A 12,049-nucleotide genomic window follows, 5' to 3' on the forward strand; every position below is an offset into this window, starting at 1 on the left:
CCCCTCACGAGCACTGGGGCTGCGCTGGACCCAGTCTGGTCACTCTTGAGTGGCGGCGAGAACATGGGGCTGGGGACCTGGACTCTGGGTTCTGACCGCAGCTCAGGATGACTGGGGGCGTCCCCAGGGTGGCGGCCCACTCCCATCTACACCGGGGTGGGGTCTGTGAGGGGAGGCCCTGAGGAGGAGGCTGGTGCCATCCTTCTGAGGGCACCACTCTGGCTGGAAGGCTGTGTGTGGGTGGGGCCAGGAATGTCAGCTGGGCACGTGCCTCTGCCCTGTGGACAGCCTCTGTCTGCTCGCTCCGCGATCACAGGCTGTTGCCCTTTACCCAGAGTCCTAGGGCGAAGCCGCCAGCCGTGCCAGTGGCTGCCCAGATGCCCAGATGCCGGGCCTCCTCCCGCAGGTCCTGGCTGCTCCCGCGTCTGCCCCTTCCCTGGGGGCTTCCATACGTTCCGTGGATAACATCAGCCACATGCTGATGCTGGACAGTCCTGTGGGCATCCCCAACCCCACCCCAGGCTGTGACTGGGGAGCCCCTGCCTCCCCCATGTCTGCGGGGTAGCTGAGGCTGCCCCCTGCTGTCTGTCCAGCGGTCACCCCAGCTCCTGCCCTGACACCCCCTCGGGGTTCTGGCTCAGCTACTCACTCAGACTGAGGACTCTTATTTTCTGTATCTGACTCGTGAGAGCGTCACTTATAAGATGTACTTGGTCTTCGCCCTTCCTGGCTGGCACTGGACTTTTAAAATCTTTGAATTTCCTAAGTGAAGAGAGCCACGGGGAGCGTCTTTTGTTATGCTGATGCGTGGGTTTTGGCCCTGGGCCCAGCCCTGTGCTGCGAGGCTGGACTGCAGTGTGGACCCCGGCCTGGGAGGGCGAGGCAGGGGACTGGAGGCTGAGGGCAGGTGTCAGCGGCCAGCGGGTCTGCTGTGCTTATGTAACCAGGCCTCCAGGAAAACCCACAAGGAGGAGGCTCAGGGCGTCACGGTTGAACACCGGAGGAGCGTACCTTTGGACCCGAGAGATGCAGTGAAAGGGGTGTCGGGGCCTTTGTAGAGGAACAGGAGTGTTGGTGGTAGGAGGTTGGTTACACATTTGTCAAAAAAAAAAATGAACACTTGAGATTCATGCATTTTGCTCTAGTAAATTTTACCTTGAAAGGGAAAAAACCAATAAGCAAATATTGAACCTTAATGATTGGCATGCTGAAATATTTAGGGGTGATGTGTGATGCCTGCTGCTGATTTTGAAGCACGTTCAGTAAAATAGGGAGGATTACTGGGTGAGCAAGGGATGAATTGATGCACAAGACCAAGTGGGAGGAAATGGGAATGGTGGTGGGTATACACGTGTTCACCGTGGGTTCTGTCAACTTTCTATAAGTTTGAAATCTTTCATCATACAACGTGGAAAAAATAACCCAGGTTCCTCCCCAGGGCCCGCATAACCCGCCCTCCCCCCGTCTCCCTCTGCTCCCGCTGCACCACCTTGCTTACTGATCTTGCCACATTCAAAAATTGGTCCTGCCTCAGGGCCTTTGCACCTGCTGCGTATTTCCAGAAAGATGAAAGGCAGAAGGGCAGATGAACGGGCAGGTGGATGGATGGATGGATGGATGGATGGATGGATGGATGGATGGATGGGTAGATGGACAAGTGAGAGGGAGGGTGGATGGATAAACATCCCAAGTGGAGAGTAATGCAGGGGTGTGAGAACTTGGCTTAATATCTCTGGAAAGAGAGACGCTCTCTGGGCTCCCTAGATATCTGGGTTCTGCGGGTTGGGGCTGTTCCCTTGGCGGCTGCTCCAGTGTCCAGCAGGCCCCATCTGTCGTGAGGTGGGCTGTCCTGCCCAGCGACAGTGCAGCCCCTGGGCTCTGGAATAGTGAGCCGGATCGTGACCTGCACACCTCAAGGGGCGCCTGTGGGACACAGCCAGGGAAGGAACCATGGATTTCCTTATATCCTTTGGCTTTGTTCTATGGGGACTAAACCTGAGGGGTCGGGGGAAGCAAATATTGTTTAAAAATGAATAATGATGTAATATATAATACAATAAAAAATGTTATGCATGTAAAAAAAATAAACCCTTCAGCTTTGGGCTGCTTCAGAGGCAGCATCCTACCATGACAAGAAGCGACCCCAGTCACCCACTCCCTTACCTCTCAGGCATTAATCCCACAACCATGTAGAAAGACTGTGATGAACTGGGCTGTTGCGCCCCGGGCTGGGATGAGAGGCGGGCATTGCTGTCCCTGCTTGACAGATGAACTTGAGGTCAGGTCACTTGCCTGGGGACACACAGCCCAAGTCCATCCTGACCATGGAATAAGACAGAGGTTGCCTCGTGCTGGAGGGGGCATGACGTTGGGGGTAATAGACAAAACCTGCCCTTCCAAGGCCGAAAAGCTGCCCTTGACCAGGCGGGGTCCCTTCCCGCACTGCCCCCGCGGCTCAGCACCCCCAGCCCCCCCAGCCCCCGCCCTGCTGCGCGCTCCACTCACGGCGCGTGTGTCCACAGGATGTGGTCCAGCCTGACCCAGTGGCTGTGGCAGGACAGGTTCTGGTTACCAGCCAACAACTCGTGGGCTGACCTTGAGGACCGGGATGGCCTGGTCTACGCCCACCCCCGGGACTTACTGGCCGCCCTGCCCCTGGCGCTGGCCATGGTGGTCCTGCGCTTCGCCTTCGAGAGGTGAGTACCGCCGGGCTGGGTGTGCCGACCGCCGCCTGCGTCCTTGGTTACCCTGGTGTCCCGCGGGGGCCTGGGGGCCAGGCTTTCAGGCGAAGTGCTTTTTCTGACTCCGTCCTGCCCCCCACTGCCACCACCCACTCTTCTGACTGGTTTACTGGCCACTGGCTGCACCTGGGTCTGGGTGTGTCAGCATCTTCAGAAGACTGTGGGAGCGGATGCCTCGGTGGGTAGGTGCCCGCTTGCTGGGAGCCTGCAGGGGCCAGACAGTGAAGAAATGCCCGCGTGTGCCTCCGCCCTCTGCCCCCCCAGGGAAAGCCCCTGCTGCGCCCCCACTGCATCTCCCTCACCCCATCACCCCCTCTTGATTCCTTCTATCATGTCCCCTCCTTCCTCCCCTCTGTAGCTAAAGGAAGAAGCACAGGGACCCCCGATGCCCCGCCCCCCCAGTCAACCCTGACCTCCGGCAGCTGGGGCCCCACCCTAGGTGTGCCACCTGTCTGGGTTCGCCGTACCCTCCTGGTGGCACTCCCTGGATTTCTCGTCATTTCTCTCCTAACCCAGATGCTGCTCCAGACAGGGGTCCCTCTGCCTTCCTGGGTGTCTGATTCCAGGCCTCTCCTCCCCGCCCCAGCTGGTCCTGTCCTCTCCCATATGACCAGTGCTGTGGCCACAGCTGCCAGACCTACCTGGGCAGGCCCCTGACCTGACCCCAGGTTTACCTTCTATGTCCAAGAGCCCCTCCCCCTCTACTCCTGACACCTGATTTCAAGTGTACCCCCTCTTTGCGGCCGCATGGCCTCGGCACCCTGCCTCTACAGCTCCTTCCCAACTGGGGTCCAGGAAGCCTGTCTTGCTCCTCCTGGCAGAAATCCATCCTCCACTGCCTACTGCGGCTCCCTCCCGGCCCCACCCTGGCTGCAGGGACACGGTGTGTTCTGCAGCTTGTTTTCTCTCCACTCTCCAGGCACCTCCCGGGCTCCCCAGGGGATGTCCTGTGGCCTTGATTGATTTCACAGACACCCTTTAAGCACTGACCACATGCAGCCACTATTCCAAGCAGCCTTAACGCACTGTGCTGTCCATGCAAACCCATGACAGGGTGACACACTCCCCTTTTCAGAGAACAGGAAGTTGAGGCACAGAGAGGCCAAGTGACCTGCCTGAGGTCACACAGCCAGCAGGTTAGCTAGCTGGGCCTGAGGCTTTGCCTGAGGGATCCTGGGAGACTGAGTTCACCCAGGCCTCCAGGGTCTGCTCCCAGGCGGGGTGAGGCGTGGGGTGGTGGTATGCCAGGCCATACTGGAACCCCGCCCCGAGAGGCGTCTCCACAGATTCAGCTGCTGGCTTCCTTCTGAGGTGGGGGCTTCCTCGGTCCCAAGGGCGCCTGCCCTGGTGCAGCGGGAGTGGAGGCCGCTATTCCCTGGACGGAGGCAGAAGCTGCCCCATGCTGAGGGAAAGTGAATCCTGGGTCCACATTCCAGGTGGCCGGTCACTCACTCACTGTGTCCTGGCAGTTTGCCCGTCTGGACGATGAGGACGCGGACAAAGGGGTTAAGGGGGCCACGGAGCGGTGAGGCCGCGGCCCGTGCGTGGCGCGTGGAAGCACTCACGAGTGACCGTCCCTGCTCTCCGCCCTCCCCGCCCGCCGTGGCTGCTGCTCTGAGCCTTGGCATCCCAAAGGGAGGGCGATTTTGGCTGGTGGATATGAACACTGGGCCAGGCCCCTGGCCCCGGGGCCCCCGTTGTGGGGAGTGGGGTGATTGTCCAGGGCCCCAGCTCCTCCAGGTGTTCACCCCGTGGGCGGATGCTGAGCAGGAGCCCCAGCCTGGTGGGGGCTGCCCAGGACCCAGGCCACCGCCAGGCAGGCAGCCAGGGGCTGTTTTCTCTGGCTTGGGACTGGGTCAAGTGAAGGTACTTGGGTACCCCAAGAGGTGACCTTCACACCCAGCGCCAGTCCAGTCCAGTTTGGTTTGGTCCAGGGCGGCAGCCAGCCTACACCCCTCTGAGCCTCAGTTTCTGCACGGTAGCCTGCTCTCCCCGCCTCACCTGGGCTGACAGCTCTGCCTTCTGCACCCAGATGCATCGCCCTGCCCCTGAGCCGGTGGATGGGCGTGCGGGATCAGGCCCGGAGGCCCATGAAGCCCAATGCGACCCTGGAAAAATACTTCCTCAGGGAAAGCCAGAGGCCCAAAGAGGTGAGAGTTCCCCCTCCCCACACACCACCTCCACCTCGGCCAGCACGGCCACCTGTGGATGGGCCTAGTTGCTGGGGACAGGGGAAGCTCAGGGTGGCCTGTAGGGCCCCCACTCCACTGGGACCCTATCGCTGGGCTCAGCTGCCCAGCGAGCATCCCCTGAGGCTGGGCTGGGGGAGGTTGCTCTCCTATTCTGGGGGGAGTGCCTGACAATTCCAGGGTGCAGTGGGGGCGGGGCAGAGACAGCCCTGGGCTGCATGAGTCCTGAGGGGGAAAGGTGGAAGCCAAGGAGCCATCGGATGGGGAGGGCAAGGGCAGCTTCTACAGGGGAGTCTTCTGGTCCCCTCTCCCCTTGTCCTTGCAGGGGTAGGGGGCGAGGTTTCAACTGCCTGCCCGCGGTGGAGGTAAAACCATTCTGGAAGGGGTTCAGGGAAACTCCCATGTGGAGCTGCCCCCATCAGCCACTTGCCTGTCTTGCGAGCAGGCTGAGTTCTCATAGGCCCAGCTATTTGGCGGGGCCCCGCCCATGGCCCCCAACTTCTCCATCTCCATCGTTAGACTTGGCGACCTGACAGTGGGCTTTGGGGCTGCAGGGGAAAGGAGAGCAGGGCTAGGTCCACCCGTCTGGGGCAGGGGTGGGGAGGCGCCCCACGACTCTGGCCTGTCCCTCCCCAGCCGCAGATGGCCCTCCTTGCTGCCCAGTGTGGCCTCACGCTGCGACAGATCCAACACTGGTTCCGCAGACGCCGGAACCAGAACCGGCCCAGCCTGACCAAGAAGTTCTGTGAGGCCAGGTAGGCGCAGGCGGGACTGGGAAAGGGTGACCGGGTGACCAGGGGCTCAGGGGGCTGCTATTGCCTCAGCTGCTCCCGGCTCCTTCCCTGCAGCTGGAGGTTCGTCTTCTACCTGTGCTCCTTCGGCGGCGGCCTCTCCGTCCTCTACCACGTGAGTGTGCCGTCTGCACCCCTGCCCTGCACCTGCCCCTCTACGCCGATGTCCCAGGCCTGGGGATGGGCTGCAGGCACCCCTGCTCGGCTTGGTCATGCTCAGTGGGTGCCTGTCACACTCACGGAGCTGGGGTGCTGCAGTGAAGGAGGCCCCATACCCAGATGGGGGCTGGGCTTTCGGGCAGCCTCAGACTCCCATTTCCCCCACAGGAATCATGGCTGTGGACTCCAGTAAGGTGTTGGGACAATTACCCCAAACAGGTGAGTAGTGGGGGGGCTCAACTCGGAGGGCGGGGCGGTCAGAGTTCCTGAAGTCACAGCTGGAGAGCGAAACCTGGACGTCGCATGGGAGTCCCCCACTCTATTTGTACCTTCCCCACGGAGTAGAGAGGGGCCAGGAGGCAAGAAACCAGAGCAGGAGCGGCCATGAAACTACTGTCCTTGATTACCTCCAGGGACGGGGAACTCAGCTCCTCACTCACTGGGATCCAAGTGTCCTGTTTTGAGTCAGTGGGGAGGGCCCTGAATCCCACCCTGCGGGGCCTCCACCCCCCACAGCTAACCTCACCCCGCCCTGCCACAGCCCCTGAAGCCAGCCCTGTACTACTGGTACCTCCTGGAGCTGAGTTTCTACATCTCGCTGCTGCTCACACTGCCTTTCGACATCAAGCGGAAGGTGAGGCCACCCCGAGAGTCTGGTGGGAAAGTGATGCCCATCGCTGGTGGGGGAGGGGCAGCCACGCCCTCACCCTAAGATCCACCCCAGGCAGGAGGCACGGAGTCCCCCGGGTCCAGACACCACCGGCCTCAGAGGGCCCGCTCCCGCCCGCGCGGTGGGGCCTCTGGCCGCCCAGCCTAGTCCCGGCTGTGACGTGCCGTCTCCCGCAGGATTTCAAGGAACAGGTGGTGCACCACTTCGTGACCATCACCTTGGTCACCTTCTCCTACAGCGCCAACCTGCTGCGCATCGGCTCTCTGGTGCTGCTGCTGCACGACTGTGCAGACTACCTGCTGGAGGTGCGCCGCCCGGCCCCGCCCCGCCCTCCCGGAGGCCCCGCCCCGCCCTCCCGGAGGCCCCGCCCCGCCCTCCCGGAGGCCCCGCCCCGCCCTCCCGGAGGCCCCGCCCCGCCCTCCCGGAGGCCCCGCCCCGCCCTCCCGGAGGCCCCGCCCCGCCCTCCCGGAGGCCCCGCCCCGCCCTCCCGGAGGCCCCGCCCCGCCCTCCCGGAGGCCCCGCCCCGCCCTCCCGGAGGCCCCGCCCCGCCCTCCCGGAGGCCCCGCCCCGCCCTCCCGGAGGCCCCGCCCCGCCCTCCCGGAGGCCCCGCCCCGCCCTCCCGGAGGCCCCGCCCCTTTCGGCTTACCTGGGAAACGAGGCCCCGCCCCCCAGCCTTGCTAGACTAGGCCCCACTTCGTCTAGGCGCCCTGAGAGACTGTCCCCCCCATACGCACTTCTCACTTCTCTCGAAGTTCCCGGGGAATGAGCGCCCCACCCCCACTCACCTGCCCGGCCCCGCGGTGCTTTCTCCTCGCGAAGGCCCCGCCCCGTCCCACCTGGCCCCACCAGCGCCGCCCCCCCCCCCCCGCGGGCCCGGGCCACCTCCCTCTCGCCCCCAGGCCTGCAAGATGTTCAACTACACGGAGTCGCGGAAGGTGTGCGACGTGCTCTTCCTGCTCTTCGCCCTGGTCTTCATCTACACGCGCCTCGTGCTCTTCCCCACCCAGTGAGCCGCCCCGGGGCGCGGGGGGCGGGGGGGGGGCGGCCTCGCCCCGACGGGGCGCCCGCGGGGAGGGCCGAGGAAGGCGCCGGGGCCCAGGGCAGGCGGGAGCTGGAGTCCCACGGGGTGGCCGGGGCAGGCCGGGCCGCGTCCGCGGAGACCGCCGGGCCCTGCTCGCCCCGGCCGGCGCCTGCCGGGCCCGCGCCAGACGGCCCCGCGGAGGGGAGCAGCGGGAGGCCGGGCGGCTGACGCAGAGTGAGGGCTGGGGCGGGGGTGATGGAAGGGCGCGGGGTGATGGGCGGCCTTGCCAGGCTGTGTGGGCCGTGGCGCGGCCTTGGGCTTTTATCAAAACTGAGACCCGAGCCGCGGAGGGTTCCGAGGCCCCGGGGCAGCACCTGACCCGGGTGCCCACGGGCGCCCTCTGGTGGCCGCGGCGGGAACAGCTACGTGCTCGGCTTGCGAAGAGCAGCGCCTTGACGGCCCGGCCGGGCGGGCAGAGACCAGGCTGGGGACCGGGGATGACTTCAGGGCCAGGAGATGGAATGAGCTCAGAGTTGCTGCTTGAGAATCAGGGAGCCCAGTTCTGGCTCTGCTAGATTTGAGGGGCCCTTCAGAAAAGTCAGGGGATGCAGCAGGCACGCCAGCCTGAATTTCTCGGGAGAGATGTCCATGTCCAGTATTTGCGGCTATGGCAGGACAGGTCACCTGAGCACCAGGCGCAGACAGAGGCCAGAGGGGCCCCAACGTTTGCAGGGTGAGGGGCTGCAGAGACAGGGAGAGAAGGGCCTCTGAAGGCACAAGGAAAGGACCTCGAAGAGGAGCTAAGCGTCTACTGCCTGAGCAAAGTGGGTCACAGGTGACCCCATGACCAGGCTGTGTGGGGTGGGGGGAAGCTTGACAGGGGAAGAGGTGGAGCCTGTTCTTTCAAGGGGGTTCAAGGCAGAGGAAACGAGGCAGTAGCCAGAGGGGCAAAGTGGGGTCACGAGAGCTTTTTTGGTTCTGGCCTTTGCTTTCCTGCCTCCTGTGTTCACAGCAGGGTTGGCACTGGTGGCAGAGCCTGCAGGAGGGTGGGTGAAGGGAGCAGGGGCCATGTTCTTGAGGGGAAAGTTGTAGCCAGGGCGGGATCAAGAACAGTACGTCCAGGGCCAGCGGAGGGGGAAGGATGCCCAGGTGGTGAGTGGCCCAGGACGTTCTCTCCAGCTGCACGGGCAGTGAGCAGCCACCTGCTGGGGGCGGGGTTGCTGGCGATCTGAGGGGACAAGGATGAGAGGACCACCCAGGGGGACAGCTGAGCTGCCAAATGGTCACGAGCAGCCAGTCTGCGAACTTTTGCTTTCTACTGATTTAATACACCCAGGTGAGGGGCTCTCAAATGCCAGCTGAGAAGGTAGGTGTCATCCTACGGGTAGAGGGAGCCACAGAAGCCTCTGGAACAGGGAAGGTATCATAGGGTAGAGATTGCAGGGACAGGGGCTAAGCCGCTGGTGAAGCCCTGCGCCCCACCCCCGCCCCCCAGGATCCTCTACACGACGCTCTATGAGTCCATCACCGTCATCCAGGCCCGCCCGTTCTTCGGCTATTACTTCTTCAATGCGCTCCTGATGCTGCTGCAGCTGCTGCACGTGTTCTGGTCCTACCTCATCGTCCGCATGCTCTTCAGCTTCACCAACCAGGGCCAGGTATGACAGTGAGGGCCGGCTTGTGTGACCCTCCCTGGAGCACCCCCGTACCCACCTCGCGCCTCAGTCCTCCTCCGGCTCTGAGCTCTGCCCCCCTCCCACTCCCTCCCTCGCTCCCCAGATGGAGAAGGATGTTCGAAGCGACGTGGAGGAGCCAGACTCCAGCGACGGGGAGACAGACAAGGAGGGTCCACCGCTAAAGAACGGGGCAGCCCACGGGCCCAGGGAAACCTCCGCGGATGGCCCTCGGAGCCGCACAGTTGGGCGGCTAGCCAATGGGCACACGTCGGCCATGTGACCTGACGAGGACAGGGCCTGGGGCAGCAGAGTCCGACAGCCCGGACAGGCAGTGCGACTGGACACGCGACCCTTGGGTTAGCCCCGCAGAAGCAGGGAAGGCCCCACCCCAGGTGGGGGTGAGGGCTGATGATCTGTCTCCAGCCCCTTCCTTCTGCCCCCCGTTCCTCTTTCCCTTGGGCACTAGACAGAATCTGGGGCCCACAGCAAGATGCTAGAACCCAACGGAACTGCATCCGGGCTCCAGCCTGGGGACTGAGGAGCCCTGGGCTGAAAGGGGTCCAATAAAACTTGAATGGAGCCAAATTCTCTGCCTGAGCTTTTGCATCCTGCAACAGCTCCTTGTCCATCCCCACGGGCCCTCCAGGAGCCAGGACTCTGCTTACAAACCCCAGTGATGGGGCACTCACTGGCACCCCGAGACATGTGCCCACTCCTGGGGACCCAGCGGTGCCTGTGTCCAGCCCAGGCCTCAGCCTGCCTCCTCACTCCGCCCCAGCTGCCCTTGGCCAGGTACTTCCCGATGCAGCTTACGGGGAGAAGGTGCTGGGTTCAGACAGATGGAGTCCCAGGCCCAAGGTCACACAGGCCAGAGGCCAAGCAGAGGCGGAGGGAGATTCGTGCCTCTCCCTCGAGCAAGGCCAGCAGGCCCCACCCCGGAGACAGGGAAACGGCCTTGTAAGCTTCCCAGGGTCAACCTCGATGAGATCACAGTCTCCTTGGGAGCTGCGGGAAGGGCCCCTCATAAGATCTGATGACCAGTCCCCATACCCAGAAGCAGTCAGAGAGGAAGAGTGTTGGAAAAGAGAAGATAACAGAGGACGCGGGAGAGAGAAGGGGAGGGGGGAGGAGAGAGAGAAAACAGCCCAAGAGCGGCAGTTCTGAGCAGCAGCAGCGAGATGGAGGAGGAAAAGGATTAAGGGGGTGGAGAAGCGAGAGGACAGCGTCCACACTGGCAGACCCACAAGGGGGAGGCTCACCTTTTGTGACAGAGGGAACAGGAGGGAGAGAACAGAGGTGAGAGGACGGTGCTGGAGACAGGCAGCAGGCACAGGAGCAGCAGCTGCAGAGGAGAAAAGATGGCACGAGAGTGAGAAAGCAGGGAAGAAAAGGGCGGGGGGAGGCAAAGAGCTGCGGGAGAGGAGTCGGGTGAGAGCCGGGACTAGCGCCTGAGGAGGGTGAGATGTCAGAAGGACACGGTGGGATAAGGGAATATTACAGCAGGAGAGATGCCGGGAGGAGGTGGGAAGGTGAATGTGCAACAGGTGGTTGGCCCGCAGGAGAACACCACCAACCGCCTTGAAGCAAATGAAAGGATGCCTGGCCTTGCTCAGCGAAAGCAAAATGTGAGTCCAAGCTACTCGGGCTGGCTGTCCTGAGCGGGTACATGGCGTGATGGCACCCCCTGTTGGTGAAGTTTGCAGGGACCCTGGGCCTGGCACCAGTGTAAACCCAGGAGGTGGATTTAATAATAGCTGGTGGTGCAAAAGCATCTCTTTACCCCTGAAGGCACTTCTAAGTGTCACTAGTGCGTCTACAGATCAGCAAGAAAAACAGCCAGCCTAAAAAAAAAGAGCAAAATACACAATGAACATTTACAAAAAAGAAGCCAATAAATGTATGAAGACATAATCAGGGAAATTCAAAGCAAGACTATGAGACACCATTTCACATCCATCAGTTGGCCAGCGTTAAAAAACTGGACAAAGCAGGCCTACCCTGGTGGCGCAGTGGTTGAGCGCTGCCCACAGCCTCTGCAGCACCGGTTCAATCCCCGGCTGCCAGCGAGGGTCCCACATGGCGCGACAGACCTCTCCTGCTGCGCCCGCTGCTCCCCTCAGCAGTGTATTTCGTCAGTCTGCCTGTTCTGTTCCCCGCTCTGGTGAATTCTCTCACCCTCCCACGCTTCTGACTGTACCCAGTGCTTGTATAAATAAAATAAAATCTTTTTTAAAAAAAATTGGACAAAGCAAGTGTTGGAGAAGACAGGAATCACTAAAAACCTCCCAAGTATCGGGCGGAGTATAAATTGGCACAAACTGCAGAAAGCCGTTCAGGTGCATATAGCTTGTCGACCATTTTATAAAGTTCAAAAACAACCCAAAATGAATTGTTTAGGCATGAATGCTTAGCAGAACGACTTAATAAAGAAAAGATAAACACGAAATTCAGAACAGTGATACCGGGAGGCAGGTGACGGGCTCCAGGTAGATATAAATGACTGACTGTCGTAGCTTCTGGGGTGGTGAGATGGGGTAATAGATACTTATTGACAAATACAATTTAAAAGTGAGCTGCAGAAAGGTGACCTACAAATAGGAAAAAGCTAATCCATAGAATGGGGACACTATTGGCAAACCTTGTCCCTGAAAGGGCCATCTACCCAGAATAGACAAAGAACTAGAACTCGACAACCAACAACGAAAAAAAGGACAAAAGACTTGGCTCCACCTTTCTCGGAAGAATATATACAAGAAGCCAACAGTGCATGGAAAGCAACCAACATCACTAACCCTAGCAAAA

The 12,049-nt window shown here is 61.4% G+C and overlaps 1 protein-coding gene across 1 annotated transcript; it reads left to right on the forward strand.

The window, feature by feature from the left end:
- The first annotated feature begins 2,484 nt into the window (after positions 1–2,484).
- Positions 2,485–9,746, forward strand: CERS4 (ceramide synthase 4). The gene is made up of 10 exons (XM_084248801.1): positions 2,485–2,696; positions 4,774–4,891; positions 5,567–5,685; positions 5,779–5,836; positions 6,049–6,099; positions 6,422–6,514; positions 6,727–6,855; positions 7,450–7,556; positions 9,067–9,229; positions 9,351–9,746. Exons 1-10 carry the CDS (start codon positions 2,524–2,526, stop codon positions 9,525–9,527), a joined length of 1,188 nt encoding a protein of 395 aa, XP_084104927.1. The 5' UTR covers positions 2,485–2,523; the 3' UTR covers positions 9,528–9,746.
- The last annotated feature ends 2,303 nt before the right edge of the window (positions 9,747–12,049 follow it).

Source organism: Talpa europaea (assembly GCF_964194135.1).
Source record: "Talpa europaea genome assembly, chromosome: 12".
Lineage (NCBI taxonomy): Eukaryota > Metazoa > Chordata > Mammalia > Eulipotyphla > Talpidae > Talpa > Talpa europaea.